We start from the raw sequence: 19,187 nt of genomic DNA, 5'->3' as shown, positions 1-19,187 counted from the left end.
CCGTGAATCATTGTTAGTCCCGTGTGTATTTGAGTAACTGTAAATCGCTCAGAGCCAACAAGCTCTGCAGGATTGAGCTATTAATAAATTGAAAGATTATTATTATTGTTATTTTTATTTTTATTATTATTATTATTATTGATAATAATAATGATAATAGTAGTAGTAGTAGTAGTAGTAGTAGTAGTAGTAGTAGTAGTAGTAGTAGTAGTAGTAGTAGTAGTAGTAATAATAATAATAATAATAAAGGCAAACTCTATGTGATGGATTATTAGGAAAAGGGACTGAGAATAAAATGGCCAATATTGTAATGCCCCTGTATAGATCTATGGTACAGCTTCATTAGGAATACTGTGGCTCCGGTCATACGGGCCAGATAACGCGGGGGGGGGAGGCATGGCTCTTTGCGCCGGCGCAATTAGACCCGCCAGAACGCGATCAGACGCGATGGCGGCACACCGCGGTTTCGTCCGTCAGCGCGTGTGCGTCAAGGAGGACAGCTGGGGGATCACCGGCGCGATCACACGGAATGATTCCGTCGGCAGCCTGTGGCCAACCATTTGCTAGTACATTTGTTGAGACACTTTTTTAACCGCGCAGCTTTGGCGGCTCGCCACAGGTTGACCGCGGGTGCGCTACGCTTGCCAGATGTTGCGGTGCGATCGTGCCCTGAAAATCCACCCAGCATTCGTGGCTCTCCCGTGGCAAATTCGGCGTGTGAACGGGGCCTGTGTACAGTTCTGGTCACCGTTATCTCAAAAACAACATTGCAGAGGTGGAAAAAGTACAGAGGAGGGCGACCGAGATGATTAGGGGGGTTGAAGCACCTTCCCTACGAGGAAAGGCTAAAGAGTCTGGGACTTTTCAGTTTAGAAAAGAGATGACTCAGGGGAGACGTGATAGAGGTTTATAAAATTATGCAGGGTGTGGAGAGAGTTGACAAAGATACATTTTTCTCCCTCTCCCAAAATACTAGAACTCCAGGGCATCCATTCAGGACAGACAAAAGGAAATACCTACATTACACAGAGAGTGATTAAAATGCGGAATTTGCTGCCAGAGGATGCAGTGATGGCAACAAGAATAAACAGCTTTGTAATGGGGATTCGACTGGCTTTCGAGCAAGGGAACCTTTACCTTTACCTTTAATGGGGATTAGATAGATTTATGGTGGGTGAGGGAAACCTCCACATTCAGAGGCAACTAATCCTCTCAATCCCAGAGCCAGGAGGCAACATCCGAGGAAAGCCTCGGCCTCTATGCCCTGTTGTTGGCCGTCCAGAGGAACTGGTCAGCCACTGTGTGAGACAGGAGGCCGGACTAGATGGACTATTGATCTGATACAACAGGGCTCTTTTTATGTTCTTTCACACATGGGCACAGTATTTTCCTATGGGGGCCTGGAGATAGGAAAATTGTGTTTTCAGGGTTTTTTTTAGTTCTTTTGTCTCATCACTACCTCTGCTCAGACAGATCTTGTAGGTTCTGAAGCGGTGCAAAACCTGCAAGACCTATTCACCCGATTCAAGGAACAACAAACTATTTGCCCAGTCTCGGTCACAGAAGCACCGTTCCAAAGCCCAGACTCAATGCTCATCACGTGCTCTTTTCCACAAGGGGAGGATGAAGACAAACCTTGTATTCTGGCTAGACCTTATCCATCCATCTGACGGCAGCTTGTCTGTCCTGATAGGAAGGTGATCGCAGCATTTGACGTCCACCACAATGCTGGAATCTGCTGCCCGCTTCGCTTCCCTCCTCCACATATCTATCATCCATCCCACTATTACACGCTAAGTGGCGAGTCCTGTGTCATTTTTCTAATACAGCTGCAGAGCAAAATACAGGGCGAATACTTACGTAGATGAAGGTGAGGGGCAGATCCTCTGAATGGATGGTTAACAAGGAGAAGCCATTGGCGCTCACCACGAACACCACTTTCCGCCGCTGGGTGCTGTTTCCGTCAGCAGACGACACGTTCAGGAAGAGCTGGGACATCTGGAAGGGAAAAGAACAAGAGGACTGGTCAAGGGTTTTTTCCCAGATCAGGGGAAAGAGATTCTGATCAATGGGATAGCTGTGGGTGTGCGGCTTGTAAAGACACGATTTAGTGCAAAAGAGCCTTTGGGACACACATCAGATGAGGTTCGGCAAGCCTTCCCCACATAATAATGCAAGAAGTGCTCAGTTATTGCCCACGATTTCCCCCTCCACAAAGCATTTATGTCTCCCGAGCGAAAACATTTTCCCAGTAGTGACTGCATTTTCCCCAGTCACAATGGGACAATGCAATTCTTTCCTCCGGCTAGGGAGGCCACTGCGATTTGGAATCTGATGTGGAACTTGGTGGCATGTGTCTCATGAGCCAATGGACAGTGCCTATGACATCAGTGCGGATGAACAATGCATCTCCCTCCCCCATTCCCCACACTATTTGTTATTTTTAAAACTTAAGCTCTGAAAGCGTCCTCTGCCCTCGGTGGCGCTGCTCTCCCCCGCTACGCACTCAGCCAGTGGAATAAGTTTTGTCACCCTTTCATGGAATTGGCATTCTAGCAAAAGTGATCCAAACTGCAAGAGTATCTTTCCTTACAGCTATAAAGATACACGCTCGGAACTGTGGCCAATACCTGAAGAAAATTCAAACACAAAACTTTCAGCAGTCAGGGAATGGGGCTTTGGAGCTAGTCATTACACTTCTTAAGCAGGGGTCATTTCCTGCAGGAGCGCACAGGAGCGGAGCTCCGGCAGTAAAGAGCCCAGGGGGCGGGCACATGCAACAAGCCCCACCCCCTGCTCCCAGCAGCCCTCAGTCAGAGCAAGAAGCAGCCAGGTAAGTTGCAGAGCTCCCCCTGGCCCCCCTCCCCGTCCAAAACAGTCCAGTGGCACCTTTAAGACCAGGTTTTATTCAGGTACAAGCTCTCCCTCCTCTGCGAGGACAGATCTGTGTGTGTCCCCCCCCCCATAGCTAGCAATCCAAAACAGTCCAGTAGAGCCTGAGTGGTGGGTGTTGCCTTCTGACACACTTCCGGTGATGTCAGGGGGTGTGGCATATGCAAATGAGTTATGCTAATGAGTTATGCTAATGAGCTCCTGCACCTCTTTTTCTACGAAATGACCCCTGTTCTTAAGTGAACAGGCCGGTCTGCATTGTTTGCTGGATGCCACACTTGTTTTTTTGCAATTTACTTGTTTTTGTTTGCTTCGTGTGGAGTTTTCTGGCACACAAAATAAACTGAGAACATCAGAGCAATCCGCAGTCTGCTGTCGGAGTCAGGGCTCCATCTGGAATATTGTGAAGTAGTAACAAGGATGTGACAATAAGCATGTCAGATCGTTAAAACGTGGGTTGATCGGAACCCAACCAGTCTCCCATTTAGACATTAAAACAATGTCACAGTAAAAGTGAGAAGGCTTCTGAATGTGTGGAGAATGGCTGTAATCTCAACAGTGTGGAAATGGGTCCTACATGCCATTATGAACGCATTTGTCTCAGGGACCTAGAATTCTTGGCACGTTTGAAGCCTAGCTTCTCCCAAGTTAGCATCCATTCCTTTGCAAAATTTCTATACTGCAACAAAGGTTCCCTTGCTCGAAAGCCAGTCGAGTCCGACTCTAGGGTTGCAGTGCTCATCTCCAATGGCTCTGGGGACTGTGCCCTGCAGGGTGACATACAATGATGCCCGGTCCAAACACCGGTTCCGATGCCACGAGCTTCAGTTCTCAGGGGACACATTCTGTGTGCTTGTCCAAAGCACGGGTCTGGTGCCAGCTGCTCCAAAGTGCGTGCCCCTAGGACAATCACACAAGCATACACTGGGGCCAGGCTGCACCCCCCCCCCCAAAAAAAATATTTGAACCACCCCAAATGACACATCCCCACGCTCTGGGGACTGTGCCCTGCAAGGTGACATGCAGAGATCACCGGTCCAAACACCGGTTCTGATGCCACGAGCTTCTGTTCGCAGGGCTTCCCCGAGGCCTATATCTCCCCGCTCTCTGGAGACTGTGTCCTTATGGTGAAGGTCATTGCCTTTCTGAATGAGTTTCTGGAAGGGGAGGGTCCGGTGAATGTGGGGGTATATGATATGTGGTGGTCCAGACCTTATTTTGGGGTTCAGAGCTCCTTAGTGCTTCTGAATGACTGCACGAATAAGTAACGAATAAGTAACGAATAAGTAACGAATAAGTAACGAATAAGTAACAAATAAGTAACAAATAAGTAACGAATAAGGAAGTGCGAATAAGGAACCAATGTCAGCCTCCTGACCAAGGGATCCTGTCAGAAGCCCCTGGAAAAGCAGCCAAAAGCCAAAGAGAACAAAATATGAAGAGAGAGACGGGCCCGGGCAGTCTCTCCACAACCACACTCTCTCCAAACGCAGCCCGCTCCCCGTAGCAGGGGCATGCACGAGGGAGGAAACCAGACTCCGTGGGACGGCGGTGGGACCCCCTCGAGTCAACCCGGGATCACGTTGGCGGAGGCCGGCTTCTATTTTTATCCCGCGGCCTTTTCCAGAAGCCATTGTTTCTTTCCCCCTCCAGGACGGCGGCGGGCTTTCTTCTGCCCCCTGGAGCACGGGGATCTGCTTATAGAAACCGGCTTCCAGTAATTCTTTTCGGACTGGAGCCGTCTCCCCCCCACACCGGCCCTCCCTCCCCAGCCACTCGGTCGCGGCCGGGAGCCAGTTGTCTGAATGCCGCAGTCGTGACATCAGGGGCCGCCTCCCGCCTCCCCCGCCATCTCCTTTCGTGTGTGTAAACACCGGGGACTCCATCCTATTTACCGGCGGGATGGGACGGATCTCATTTCCTTTATTTTCTTTCTTCTTCTTTTTTCTTTTTATGTTTATTAAGAGGAAGTATAACATATCAAGAAATATAATAACTGCAAAACAGTATACAACTGTCCTGAAAATCCAAAATTACAAACCAACCAGTTAGTCATCGATACAGATTTTTACAACATACATCGACAGTCGTAACCAACTAAGTCAGTACTAAATCTGATCACCTATACATAGATGCTATGTGAGCTATGATTCCCACAGAATTGAGTCAAGTTTAAAAGATAACATCTTCAGGAGTCTGCTGCTCTGATTCTCATTTCCTAGGCACCGAGGCCGCGGACGTTTCCGGGCCGACGTCTCCGTCAACAGACCCCGGTGGCCGGTCGGGAGGCTAAAGACACAGAAGTGGGAACGGCGAAAGCGGGGGGGGGGGATAAGCTGGGTCACGGAGCGGCAGCTGTCAGTCAAGGAGGAATGTGTCAGCATCGGAGTCACACGGAGCTCTTTGTCAGGCAGACCGCACACCTTCTTCAGGGTCCTTTCCACCCAACTCTATATTTTAGTGTTTCCCTGTCATGTTGTAAAAGGTAAAGGTTCCCTTGCTCGAAAGCCGGTCGAGTCCGACTCTAGGGTTGCGGTGCTCATCTCCGTTTCAAAGCCGAAGAGCCAGCGCTGTCCGAAGACGTTTCCGTGGCCATGTGGCCGGCATGACTAAACACCAAGGCGCACGGAACGCTGTTCCCTTCCCACCGAAGTGGTCCCTATTGATCTACTTGCCATTTCTTGCTTTCGAACTGCTAGGTTGGCAGGAGCTGGAACTAGAGACGGGAGCTCACTCCGTCATGCGGCACACTCGGGTCTCGAACTGCTGAACTACCGACCTTCCACAGCCTGCAGTTCAGCGTCTTAACCACTTGAGCCACCACAGCTCCTGTCATGTTATACCCTGTCCCTAATCAAGTTTCTTCCGAGACCTGGATTCATGGAGACTAGTGCTGTCAGTGGCCACAATAGCTAAGTAGAACATGTACAGATTGTGACAGATACTTGAAACAAGGCCCAGAGGATAAGTGCTACATAGGGTTGCCGGCAATACTCCCTCTAAGCGGTGGAGTCTTGTGAGCAAAAATTCTACTTTGTGAGCTACCGGCATGAAAGTTGTGAGCGGGCGATTTGGCTACTGCATAAATTAGTTTGCTCTGGAGCCATCCTTCCTGAGCCACGACAGAAATGCGTGAGCCAGAAGCTATAAAACTGTGAGCTAGCTCACACTAACTCAGCTTAGAGCAGTGGTGGCGAACCTTTGGCACGGGTGCCAGAGGTGGCACTCAGAGCCCTCTCTGTGGGCACGCGTGCCATTGCCCCAGCCAGGCCCTGACCATCATTAAAGTGTCGAATTCTCTGCCAAATAATTTTAAGTAAATGAAAGCATTTGGGGTTGCTTTCCTTACTTTGTTTGGATCATCTTAAGTTAATATAGAAATAAAGTAAAACTTCAGTATTCAGGTTAAATTGCCGTGTTGGCACTTTGCGATAAATAAGTGGGTTTTGGGTCGCAGTTTGGGCACTCGGTCTCTAAAAGGTTTGCCATCACTGGCTTAGAGGGAACCCTGGTTGCCAGCTCTGGGAAACAACTGGAGAGTTTAGGGGTGGACCCTGGGGAGGGGCGGGGTTTGAGGGGAAGAGGGACCTCAGTAGGACGCAATGTCACAGAGTCCACCCCCCAGAGCAGCCATTTTCTCCAGGAGAACTGATCTTGGTCGCCTGGAGATCAATTGTAATAAGTGGAGCTCTCCGGGTGCCACCTGAAAGTGGTAACCCCACCTGCTTATGAGCCCCCAATGGCAGCCATTATTGGAGACAAAAGCCTCTGTCCTACCACTCCATTCACCAATGTTTGACGGCTTCCCCTAACTTAAGTGGGTTTTCTATAGCAATTCATAGCGTTGCCAACTCTTGGAGGGGAAATTCCTGGGGAGATTTGGTGGCAGAGCCTGGGGAAGGCAGGATTTGGGGAGAGGAGGGACCTTAGTGAGGTATAATGTCATTGAATCCACCCTCCAAAACTGGCATGCTCTCCAGGGGAACTGATCTCTGTAGTCTGGAGCAATGTTCCCTCTAAGCTGTGGAGTCCTGTGAGCAAAAATTCTACTTTGTGAGCCACTGGCATTAAAGTGGTGAGCGAGCCATTTGGCTGCTGCATAAATCAGTCTGCTCTGGATCCTCCCTGAGAGAAGACAAAAATGTGTGAGCCAGAGGCTAAAAAACTGTGAGCTAGCTCACACTAACTCAGCTTAGAGGGAACACTGGTCTGGAGATCAGTTGCAATTCTGGACGGTCTCCAGACTTCACCTGGAGGCTGGCAACCCTAAAAGACCTACTTAAGTCACCAGGCTCCTACCTGGTGGAATGAGCTCCCGGAGGAGATCCGGGCCCTGCGGGACCTTGCACAGTTCCGCAGGGCCTGCAAGACGGAGCTCTTCCGCCAGGCGTTTGAGTAGGAGCCGCCACTACTGTACCATCACTATCTGGCCCTGGAAAAGAGAACAACAGCATCACGCGGAACGGACGGCACGGAGTGGGCATACCAGCGTTCAGACGTCATCTTTATGGAAGATCGTATGGAACATCGAGAGCACTTAATAATAATAATAATAATAATAATAATGTTGTTTCACTGGAGAAGACCCTGATGCTGGGAAAGATTGAAGGTCAAAGAAGACGGGGACGGCAAAGGATGAGATAGTTGGACAGTGTCATTGATGCAACGAACATGAAACTGAGCCAACTTCAGAGGACAGCGGAAGACAGGAGGGCCTGGCGGGATCTAGTCCATGGGGTCCCGAAGAGTCGGACTCGACTGTGCGACTGCACAACAAAAATACTGTGATAATGATTTTAAATGGTTTTAATGTGTTTTATGTGCTGGCTTATGCCTGATTGTGAGCTGCCCTGAGCCCGCGTTGCGGGGCGGGCTATAAATTGAATTTATAAATCAATAAATTAATTAAAGTTTCAGGAAGGCTTCTTAGGCTGGAGGAAGGCTTCAGACTTCGCTCAGCTGACAGGGGTAGGATACCGTCCAGAAAGGGCAGACCTTGATCTCACTAGCAAGACCATTCATCTTTTCTTAAATTATTATGTTCTAAACACAAGTCACTGACAAGCCACAACAAATAACGTGTTCTATAATCAATTCAGCGGGACCAATAAAACGTCAGCTTTCAGCCAGACAAGTAGATCGTAAATAATTGAAGTTCAGCAAGGCAAGCACGCTAGACGGGCACAGACTAGTAATATTTTAACATCGACCACTGTCTCCCAATCACTAGCTTAACCAAAACATTCATTCCCGTCTCTTCTTAATCCATCTCACAGTGACATTTTATCCTATTCCTACTGCGACCAGAGCAGCATTTTCCCCATCACAGTCCTGTGAAACTTAACCGGACATGGCTAGACCAAGGTCACTCGGCATCTGGCAGAGTGGAAATATGAGCCTGGGTCTTCACTGTCCAACGATCTAACCACTACACCATACGTAGGACCATTTCCTTCAAAAGACTGGGGTGTTTCTTTGTCCATTTGGCATTACAGGCTCCAAAACTGGTTCACCCAACTAGGGTTGCCAGCTCTAGTTTGGGGGCACTGCTGGAGATTTGGGGACTGTGCCTGGCAAAGGTCATTTTGGGGGGGATCGCGGGGGATCGCAGTTCCCCCGGGTGAGGTACAGGGGGCGGGGCACATGACGAAGCCCCGCCCCCTGCTTCCGGCCGCCCCGCTTCCGGCCCTCATTCAGCCAGGAGGAGGCAGGAGAAGAGGGAGGGTAAGTTGCTTCCTCCCTGCCTCTCCCCACCCCTGCCTGCCTGGGGCCAGGGAGGGCCTTCGCGGGGCTTCCTCGCACTCCCGCCAGCCTTGCAGGTCCACCGCCAGGCCCCTGATGTCAGGGGGTGTGGCATATGCTAATGAGTTATGCTAATAAGTTCCCCTAGCTCTTTTTTCCATGAAACGACCCCTGGTGCCTGGGAAGGGCAGAATTTGGAGAGGGGCGTTTAGCAGGGATGCGACGCCACATCCCTGCTATTTGCTCTCACTCTGCCATTTGCTCTAGGATAACGGATCATAGATGCAACAAGCATGAAACTGAGCAAGCTTCAGAGGACGGCGGAAGACAGGAAGGCCTGGCGTGATCTGGTCCATGGGGTCGCGAAGAGTCGGACTCGACTGTGCGACTGAACAACAACATAATGATAAGCATATGAAGCAGAGGTCCATCAGTGGCTATTAGCCACAAGGTATAGATAGGGGCTCTGGGGCAAGTGATGCTCTGTCATCTTGGTGCTTGGGAGGGTCAACAGTGGGAGGGCTTCTAATGTCCTGGCCCCACTGGTGGACCTCCTGATGGCACTGGTATTTCTGGCCACTGTGTGATACAGAGTGTTGGACTGGATGGGCCTTTGGCCTGATCCAACATTGGCATCTCTTATGTTCTTATGTTCTTAACAACAACAACGGATCTCTTCAGTCTGGAAATCAAGTGGAATTCTGGAAGAACTTCAGCCCCTACCTGGAGGAGAAGGCTTGCTAGGGTTGCCAACTCCAAGTTGGGAAATACCTGGAGATTTGGGCCCATGGGGCCTGAGGAGGGTGGGGTTTGGGGAGGGGAGGGACTTCAATAGGGTATAATGACAGAGAGTCCACCTTCCGAAGCCGCCATTTTCTACAGGTGAACGAATATCTATTGCCTGGAGACCACTCGTAATAGTGTGAAGATCTCCAGCCATTACCTGGAAGTTGGCAACCTAAGTCTAGCCTAGAAACCTTCCCCACATCATTTATTTTCTATGGACAGCAACTTGTTTTGTATAGAAAAGCATTCAACACTATGGAGTCCCCAACCGGCTATTTGAACTGATTCTGTCAAGACCCAGTGACAGGTCTCAATGGGAACGAGGCCTGCTGGTCAAACTAGATAAAACAATGCAGGATATTTGTAAAATGTTTCTCGGCAATTCTTAAAAACTTTAACCCAGATATGAGGGGCTCTATTCCCTTTTTAGGAGCTGCGGTGGCTCAAGTGGTTAAGACGCTGAACTGCAGGCTGTGGAGGGTTGGTAGTTCAGCAGTTCGAGATCTGGGTGCCGCATTACAGAGTGAGCTCCCGTCTCTAGTTCCAGCTCCTGCCAACCTAGCCGTTTGAAAGCAAGAAATTGCAAGTAGATAAATAGGGACCACTTTGGTGGGAAGGTAACAGCGTTCCGTGCGCCTTGGTGTTTAGTCATGCCAGCGACATGACCACGGAAACGTCTTCGGACAGCGCTGGCTCTTCGGCTTTGAAACGGAGATGAGCACCGCAACCCTAGAGTCAGATTCGACTAGCTTTCGAGCAAGGGAACCTTTACCTTTACCTTTATTCCCTTTTTATGGTATATTGAATGGTTCTGATGCTAATTTATATTGGTGAAGATGAGCGTGATATTTAGATCTATATTTGTATTCCTCTTTTGCAGCACTTTGTTGATTGCACTCTATAAATTGCACCCTATAAACCCTGAGGAGAAAAAAACTACTTTAGCAGTAAAATGATCCCTAGGGAAAAGGTTTAGGCCTCCTTCCCACTCATGTCTTCCAATCAAATCTGATCCCACTGAGATGCTGCTGTTTGAGAGTAAACATGACCAGGGAGACCTGAAGATTGTGGGCTAGTCAGTCATTCCCTTTCAACCTCTGCCTCACAGAAGAGTTGTGATGCAAGGAAAGGATAATCCGCGTATAACACCTTGAGATCCTTGGAGGAAGCCTGGGGTACAAATGGGTGGAACTGACGGAATAAGATTTAGAGCATGAATGTACACACTGTAATCAAAAAGGTCTGGAGATATTTCATGTCTCTTTTGCTTCACATCTGCTTTTGGATCTGTGTCTGTTCTGATGCGAGAAATACTCCAGAAGAAAAAAGAATCATGTTTCCCCCAATACACTAGCCTGTGTAATAATCCAGAGTTGCCAGGTACCCCCCGGCCACCAGCTGGGAATGTGGGGTAGGGTGGCCAGATCCAAGTTGGGAAGCTCCTGGAGATTTGGGGATGGAGCCTGGGGAGGACACGCAGTGTTCCCTCTAAGCTGAGTTAGTGTGAGCTAGCTCACAGTTTTTTAGCCTGCAGCTCACAGATTTTTGTCTCGGCTCAGGAAGGAGGCCTCCAGAGCCAACGAATTCATGCAGCAGCCAAATTGCTCGCTCACGACTTGAACGCCAGTAGCTCACAAAGCAGAATTTTGGCTCACAAGACTCCACAGCTTAGAGGGAGCGTTGGAGGTAGGGTTGCAAGGTCTGGGTTGGAAAATACCTGGAGACTTTGGGAGTGGAGCCAGGAGAGGGCGGGGTTTGGGGAGGGGCCTCAGCCTGGTCCAATGCCATAGAGTCCACCCTTCAGAGCAGCCATTTTCTCCAGGGGAGCTGATCTCTGCCAGCTGGGGATCAGTTGTCAAAGCGGGAGGTCCCCAGGCCCCACCTGGAGGCTGGCATCCATAATTGGAGGACAGGGACCACAGTGGGATACAATGCCACAGAGTCCACCCTCCAAAGCAGCCATTTGCTCCAGGAGAACTGATCCCCCTTTAGTCTGGAGATGAGCTGTAATTCCAGGCAGGGGTCATTTCGTAGAAAAAGAGCTAGGGGAACTCATTAGCATAACTCATTAGCATATGCCACACACCCTGACATCACCGGAAGTGTGTCATAAGGCCACACCCCTGACATCACCGGTGGACCTGCAAGGCCGGTGGGAGTGCAAGGAAGCCCCGCGAAGGCCCTCCCTGGCCCCAGGCAGGCAGGGGTGGGGAGAGGCAGGGAGGAAGCAACTTACCCTCCCTCTTCTCCTGCCTCCTCCTGGCTGAATGAGGGCCGGAAGCGGGGCGGCCGGAAGCAGGGGGCGGGGCTTCGTCATGTGCCCCCCCGTACCTCACCCGGGGGAACTGCGATCCCCCACGATCCCCCCCCCCGAAATGACCTCGGATTCCAGGGGATCCTCAAGTCCCACCGGGAGGCTGGCATCCCTAAGACACTTTCACGCTGTGGTCTCCCAACTTTGGGTACCAGAAAACCCATCAGTGGGTACATTGGGGGGGGTCACCGTTTTAAAGGCATTCGGCTGTCTTAAGATCCCTTATGTGCTGCCCACCCCAAACAGTTACATCAGATGCTCAATTCTCTTATTCCGTTTCTTGCATTTATATAAATTGCCCTTAAACCTTAATACAGAAACTACCAGCAATCATTGTGATTTAAAAAAAAAAAGAATAATGCAAACAACACAGTTATCTTATTAGGTTACATTAAAGAGTGTGCTGTTTTTGTCAGATTTGGAATCTGTTTTAACCCTTCTTGTGGTTGCCAAATTAATCCTTGCTGCTAGACGGAAAAAATCCCCATCGGCTCCAAGATATTGGTTGAATTCTGTCTAGGAACATGTATTACATTCACTTCTAAGAAAATAAAAGAAAACTCTTTTGATATTTCAAATACGTTTATGGAATGTTGGACTATGTTCATAATATTCTGGACTGATAAGGCTATAAATTATATTTTCTATGAGTTACTCTGAGCTATCATTGTGTAGTATTTACATTTTGAGGAATTACAAAAATCAATGTTATTATAAATCACTCTTGAGATATTCTTGTTTATGATAATGGGACCACGTTAATATTTTTGTATCTAAAATAAGTAAATAAATTTTACACAGCACTGAAAGACCACAAATAACTTTGAAGTTTCCATGCAACCGCTGAAGAGGCAACCCTTTAAAATGTGAACTGCAAACGCGTCTTGTCTCTTCTACAACACAAATGCAATGGGAAATGCCCACATCCCCTTCTCCCAGGCAGTTAGCATGGTTTCTCCTTGAACACAGAACACAGTGGAGTTGTATTTTAGAAGACTTTTCAAGCGTGTGTCTCACATGGGGGCTCACAGATTGTTGTGAGGTGAGGAAATGACATAGTCCACTGCCAACCAGAATAGCAGTCCTCGGGACACCATAAAGTTTAAGAATGACTTCTCAGTGTACGGAAGCTCTCTTTTGATCTGGTCGAAAGCGCAGAGGCCAGCACAACAAACATCGGGCCGAGCCACTCTGTCGCCTTCTGACTGCACATAATAAAGAGTGAAAACATCACACCCAGGCCTCAGACACAAAGCTAAGCTACAGAGGAAACTGCAAATCCTGCCGCCCTTGCCTGTCTCCCGGCGGGTTGTGTTTATTTGTGCGGGCCACACACAGCCAAAGAGAGGAAAGAAACAGCTCCCCTTTCCATCATCTCTACTTCAGAGGAAAAGGGCAGCCATCTTGTAGGGCCAATGGGACCCCCATTGCTCTTTAGTAGTTTGGATGAATGAAGTGTTACAATGGAATTTGTTACTGAGACCAGGAGGGAAAAGCATATAGACCTATGGTGGGGCAACAGCTAAGAGTGCTGGGGGAAAAAACACCAGAGAGACTCGAGTTGGATGGAATATCCCCATTCTGCCGCAAAGGTCACCGGTCGACTTTAGGGCAGATGAAAAACTCACACTGCCGAACCTACCTCGCAAGGTTGTTGTGAGGATAAAAAGGAAGGGGAGAACTGTGTCTATACTATCCCAAAAGCCCGGGAGCAAGGACGGGATTCACATCAAATGGGAGCGGTGGCGCAGGCAGTTCGACGCCTGTCAGTAACATCATAGCGAACAGCCACAATGGCTGTCGGAGTCCCCCCCGCGGCCGGAGTGAGATACCGGCCCTCAGTCCCAGCTCCCGCCAACCCAGCGGCTCGAAAGTAACTACAAGTAGAGAAATGGGTACCTGCCTTAGAGGCAGGGGGCACCCTCCTCCTGGTTCCGTGCCAGGAGGGTTGATGGCGGCGGCGACGGTGACGGGAGACATGAGAGAGAGGCGGCAGCAAGAGAAGCGGCGGCGAGGAAGAACAATGGCGGTGTCCGGCGAGCCGTGGAGGTGACGACTACATCGGATGAAGGCAGAGTCGGATGACGCAACTGCGGGGCGACGCGGCGCGGCTGGAGCCCGAAGGGACGAGTAGCCGGAAAAGCCGCAGTCCAGAGCAGTGCGCGCCGACGGAGGATCCACCAAGAAGCCCGCCGATGGTTGCCGATTGCCCGGAGCGCCGAGACTGTGCCTGAGCCGCCAAGAAGGAGAGAAAGCCGCCGTCCGGGTGCTGCTAGGTAACCCCTCCCTGCACAAATAGTTAGGATTCGACTACAAACGTAGTCTAATGTAAACCGCTCTGAGACCCATTAGGGGTCATGGGCGGTATAGAAATCACATGTAAATAAATAAAAAATAAAATAAATAATGGGCTGGGTTCAAATCCGCTCAAAGTGTTCGCCATCTGAATACCATTCAACGTGCCACATACAAAATAGGGGCATGCTTGTCATCTTAATTCTCCTGGGAAGCAGCGTTTCCTGAACCCCTGCCCCATTTCCCATTGCTGAGGAGACTGTATGATGTTTGCTTGGCTAGCAACTGGTGAGATGATTGGGGAGGTGGAGACAAGAAGGTAGGGAGGATAGGGGTACCTCCTTTTGGGGCTCATAGAATTGGACCCCCTGGTCCAATCTTTTTTAAACTTGGGGGTTTTTTTTAGGAGAGGCACCAAATGCTATGCTGAAAATTTAGTGCCTCTAGCTCAAAAAACAGCACCCGCAGAGCCCCAGATATCCACAGATTGAGTCTCCATTATACCCTATGGGGACTGGTCTCCATGGGGTATAACGGAGTGTCCAGTGGACATTTCCTCCCCCCGCTTTCTGATAACTCTGAAGCAGGGGGAGGGCCTCCAAACCAGGGGTTCTCCTGCCCCCAACTGGGGATTGGCAACCCTAGTCAGCCTGCAGCTGAAGAGGTCAAAGAGGGAAGGGGAGAAAGAGAGATGTGGGGGAATATTGATCCAGGTGGGCAGCCCTGTTGGTCTGAGGCAACAGAAGAACGTTAGAGTTAGGGCTGTCAATTCCCCCCGGGGGGCGGATTTCCCCCCCACTTTGGAGGCCCGATTTCCGTCGCCGCGGAATCGGACCCCGGGGGAAACCCCACCCCGGCGTGCACGTCAGCCGGAGGTGACGTGCTGACGCCGGGCATGCTGGGGGCGGGGCCACAGCCATCTGAGGGGAAAACTCAAGACGCCGTCCGGGAGCCCCCCGCCGCAGAACAAAAGGTATTTGGCAACCCTAGTTAGAGTCCAGTGGCACCTTTGAGACCAACAAAGGGGGGGGGGATATTGATAGAGAAGGGGAAAAAAAGGTAAAGGTTCCCTTGCTCGAAAGCCAGTCGAATCCGACTCTAGGGTTGCGGTGCTCATCTCCGTTTCAAAGCCGAAGAGCCAGCGCTGTCCGAAGACGTTTCCGTGGTCATGTGGCCGGCATGACTAAACACCAAGGTGCACGGAACGCTGTTACCAATATAGGAACGAGACTGACAGAGAAAGAGGTGGGTAAGATTGCCAGGGAAAGGGAGGGGGTGGAAGATTACTTGAGAAGGGAGGGAAAGGAAGGGATCAAAGGCGGGAGGGATCCACTCGCCCCGCAAGTCTCTTGCGGATCCCCTCTTGTTGTTGTTGTTATTATAGAACTGCAGAATGTCACCCAAAATTCTACTGTTGGCCAAGCCTCTGTGGCTATCCAGATATGCTTGACTGGGGGGAGGCAGATAATTTTTCCTCCTTGTCCCCAATAACGCTGCCTATACAAGTATGCCCTAAGTACAAAGCTTTGGGGGTGAATGGAACTCTGGATTCTTCTAAATCCTATCCTCCCTGATTTGGGGCACTGCCAAAATTGGCATAGTAAATGCATGGCACAAAGTTATTTTTTCCCCCAAAGTAGCTGTGGTGTGTTTCTGGAACAGGTTCACACATCCAAAACTCTTCCCCTTCCTTCCTCCTTGAGCCGGCTGGCCGGCCCTCTTCTAAAGAAGCGAGCGTCTGCACAGAGGAATTTACAAGATCTCAGCTCTCTGAAAACATTATAAATCTCACTTTAACCGCTGGCACACACCATAAACTTGGAGGTGGAATACAAGACCAGAAGGAAACAAGAGACGGAGATTAAATCCACCTCCTAGGGAGTGTGCTAAGGCGCAGTCACAGCTGGAACTGTGGGAGGGAACCCTCTTAGAAATGCAAACAGATCCTATACAAATTGTCAGGCTGAAGTGCCAGGAAGGTATTAGGCTAGATCCACCTAAGCAGAATCCGTTAGACTCATGGCCTTTCCAATGCCCGAACAATGATGTACCTGAGGTGTCCGTGAGCTCCCCGGGCTTAGCTCGGGTACAGAGGAATGGTAGTGTCCTGGTGGACTGGGAGCAGTCTCTTAATCAGATTATAGAGGTGGATTGACTGAAGAGGGGTTTAGCACCCGCTAACTTTAAGATCCTCTCATGGATGGAAAAACAAGTTAGGAGATCCTAACTGTAGAGACTTTCTTAGTTCGTTTGATTTAATCCTACTCCAGGAGACATGGACACATGAGGAGATTTTTAAAGAAGGTTTTAAGGTTTGCACCCTTCTGGCTTTTAGACGGGAGCGGTTTGGGAGACTCCAAGCTGGCCTGGCAATTCTATGGTCCAGTAATTCCAATATTAAGGTTCAACCCCTACGGGAATGTAAACATTTTGCTCAAGCGGAAGTGCCAAGCAAAGATATAAAGGAGTAGGAGATAGCAAAGATGGATTCCCAGTCGCTTCTCTCCTCTCCTTTATCTTTCCTTTCAATTCACTACTTTGGCAAAGACTTCTCTGATCTACCAAATTCATACCACATACGGCTTCTCTTTCTCCATTCCTCATGCCTCACTTGTCAATGGGTGATTCGGCATCTGGCGTTCACCCCACATTTTCTCAACACTGAGGAAAAGGGGCAGCTCAAAACCACATTCAAACACCCCAGGCCAACACCCTACTGACTGCAAAGTCACCCTTGAATGGCCATAAATCTGTGCAGAAGGTACCATAAAACCCAATGATAAAAGAAAGTGAAAGCGGCATGCAGTGTAGAGGATACCATAAAATCCAATGATCAAAGGAAGCGAAAGCGGCATGCAGTGTAGAGGGTACCATAAAATCCGATGATCAAAGGAAGTGACAGCAGCATGCAATGCAGAGGGGAATTTCTGTTCCAAGGTGGGTTTGGTAAATCAACAGAGGGAAAAGCCAATGCAGAATCACCCGATATCTCGTCTCTTGCTCCAGTTTGCATTGGGCCAGGGAGGGCCTTCGCGGGGCTTCCTTGCCCTCCCGCCGGCCTTTCAGGTCCACCGCCGGGCCCCTCATGGGGCTCGGCAGTGGAGCTGCAAGGCTGGCGGCGGCGGCCGGGACCGTTGGGGGCGGGGTGTGTGGCCTTATGACACACCTCCGGTGATGTCAGGGGGTGTGGCCTTATGACACACTTCCGGTGATGTCAGGGGGTGTGGCATATGCTAATTAGTTATGCTAATGAGTTCCCCTAGCTCTTTTTCTATGAAACGACCCCTGACTAGGCCAGTATGAACTGAGCAACCTCTGCACCACTGACAAAGTCGCTGGGACTCTCCATGCCTTCTTCCTGGCTGCTGGCAGCCCCCCAGGGCAGTGGCCCACTGGGAATATTTCTAGTACGTTAAAGGACAAGTCCACCTCTGTATCTGTGGTATGTCGGGCATGTTGCACACCATTAGCCATTTAAATAGAAGGAGTATATAACCAGGCATGCAGTTAGGGATTCCGGCACTAGAAGAAACCCAGATTCAACTATCATAATCAATGGTACAACCAGGGGTCATTTCCTGCAGGAGTGCACAGGAGCGGCGCTCCAGTAGTAAAGAGCCCAGGGGCCGGGCACATGCAACAAGCCCCACCCCCTGCTCCCAGCAGCCCTCAGTCAGAGCAAGAAGCAGCCAGGTAAGTTGCACCCCCCCCGGCCTGCCTTCAGGTACAAGCTCTCCCATCCCCCCATAGTTAGCAATCCAAAACAGTCCAGTGGCACCTTTAAGACCAAGTTTTATTCAGGTACAAGCTCTCCCTCCTCTGTGAGGACAGATCTGCTCTGCTCCTGTGCGCTCCTGCAGGAAATGACCCCTGGATTTCTGTGCCCTGCTTGTGGGCTTTCTGGGGCATCTGGCTGGCCACTGTAGGGAATGGGACGGACTATATAGAACATTGGTTGGATCCAAGGAGGCTGTTATCATAAAGATTTTCTGTCACGGATGAACACTTATTGAGGACATAATATCACTAGCAGGTCTCTGTGTCATTGGCCATGAGGATCTCAGCATCAAGCGAGAAAGAGGGACCAGGGCATATTCCACCAATGGGGTGACAGGTATCCCGAAGTTCAGACTTATGTCCATTTTTTTTAAAGCCTTTCTAAAGTTTCTTCTAACTCAGGGGTGTCAAACACAAGGCCCGAGGGATGGAACTGGCCTGTCCAAGGCTCTTATGTGGCCTGCGAGCAACTAGTGTTGGCTTGCCAGCCCCCAGGTGGGGGCGGGAGATCCCCCACTTTTGTGGGCTCGTGGAAATGATGTCATTGCATTGGCGACGTCAGGGGTGATGCTGTGCGTTTTGGGCAAAACTCTATGGTTTGTAGCCATTTCTACCATAGAGTTTTGCCCCAAAAGTAGAGCATCGCCCCAATGTCACCAACACGATTACATCACTTCTGGAAGTGACGACATCATATCGATGAGGTCCCCATCCAACCCTGGGAGCATCTGCCTAGTGCTACACTGCTGGCTCTCCAGTCTGCCCATATGGCTTTTCCTTTGAGGGAGAAGAAGAGATTGGATTTATACCCTGCCCTTCACTGCCCGAAGGAGTCTCAGAGGGGCTTACAAACTCCTTTCCCTTCCCCTCCCCACAACAGACACCCTGTGAGGTAGGTGGGGCTGAGAGAGCTCTGACAAAAACTGCCCTTGAGAGAACGGCTCTGAAAATAACTTGTGACTGGCCCAAGGTCACACCAGCAGCTGCATGTGGAGGAGTGGGGAATCAAACCCGGTTCTCCCAGATTAGAGTCTGCGCTCCTAACCACTACACCAAACTGGCTAACCACTACACCAAACTGCATCCCCTGGCTAACCACTACACCAAATTGCACCCCCCCTCCAAGCCCATGAGGCCTGGCAGTGAGGATACACCAACTCGGCACTTATCAGCTGCTGTCCTTTATACAGTTTATATTCTCCAGTACCTGGCATTACGTTTTATGGCACACATGGCCCAGGCCAACCAAGTGACGTTTATGTCAGATCTAGCCCTTGTAACAAATGAGTTCGACACCTCTGTTCTAACCAGAGGTCATTTCGGGGGGGGGGTACGCGGGGGAACACAGTTCCCCCGAGTGAGGTGCAGGGGGGGGGGACCA

General features: G+C 50.1%; 1 protein-coding gene across 2 annotated transcripts in view; it reads right to left on the bottom strand.

The window, feature by feature from the left end:
* The window catches only part of ENG (endoglin), a 117,980-nt gene that overhangs the window by 59,214 nt on the left and 39,579 nt on the right, over positions 1-19,187 (bottom strand). For both annotated transcript variants that reach the window (XM_015405828.1, XM_015405836.1), the window contains exon 3: positions 1,861-1,998. In XM_015405828.1, coding sequence (XP_015261314.1) covers positions 1,861-1,998 — 138 coding nt within the window. The remainder of the gene's footprint in view (positions 1-1,860; positions 1,999-19,187) is intronic.

Source organism: Gekko japonicus, unplaced genomic scaffold (genome assembly GCF_001447785.1).
Source record: "Gekko japonicus isolate JY-2015 unplaced genomic scaffold, Gekko_japonicus_V1.1 scaffold1491, whole genome shotgun sequence".
Classification (NCBI taxonomy): domain Eukaryota; kingdom Metazoa; phylum Chordata; class Lepidosauria; order Squamata; family Gekkonidae; genus Gekko; species Gekko japonicus.
Note: the sequence above shows the minus strand (reverse complement) of the source record. Positions and strands in the feature narration are given on the sequence as shown.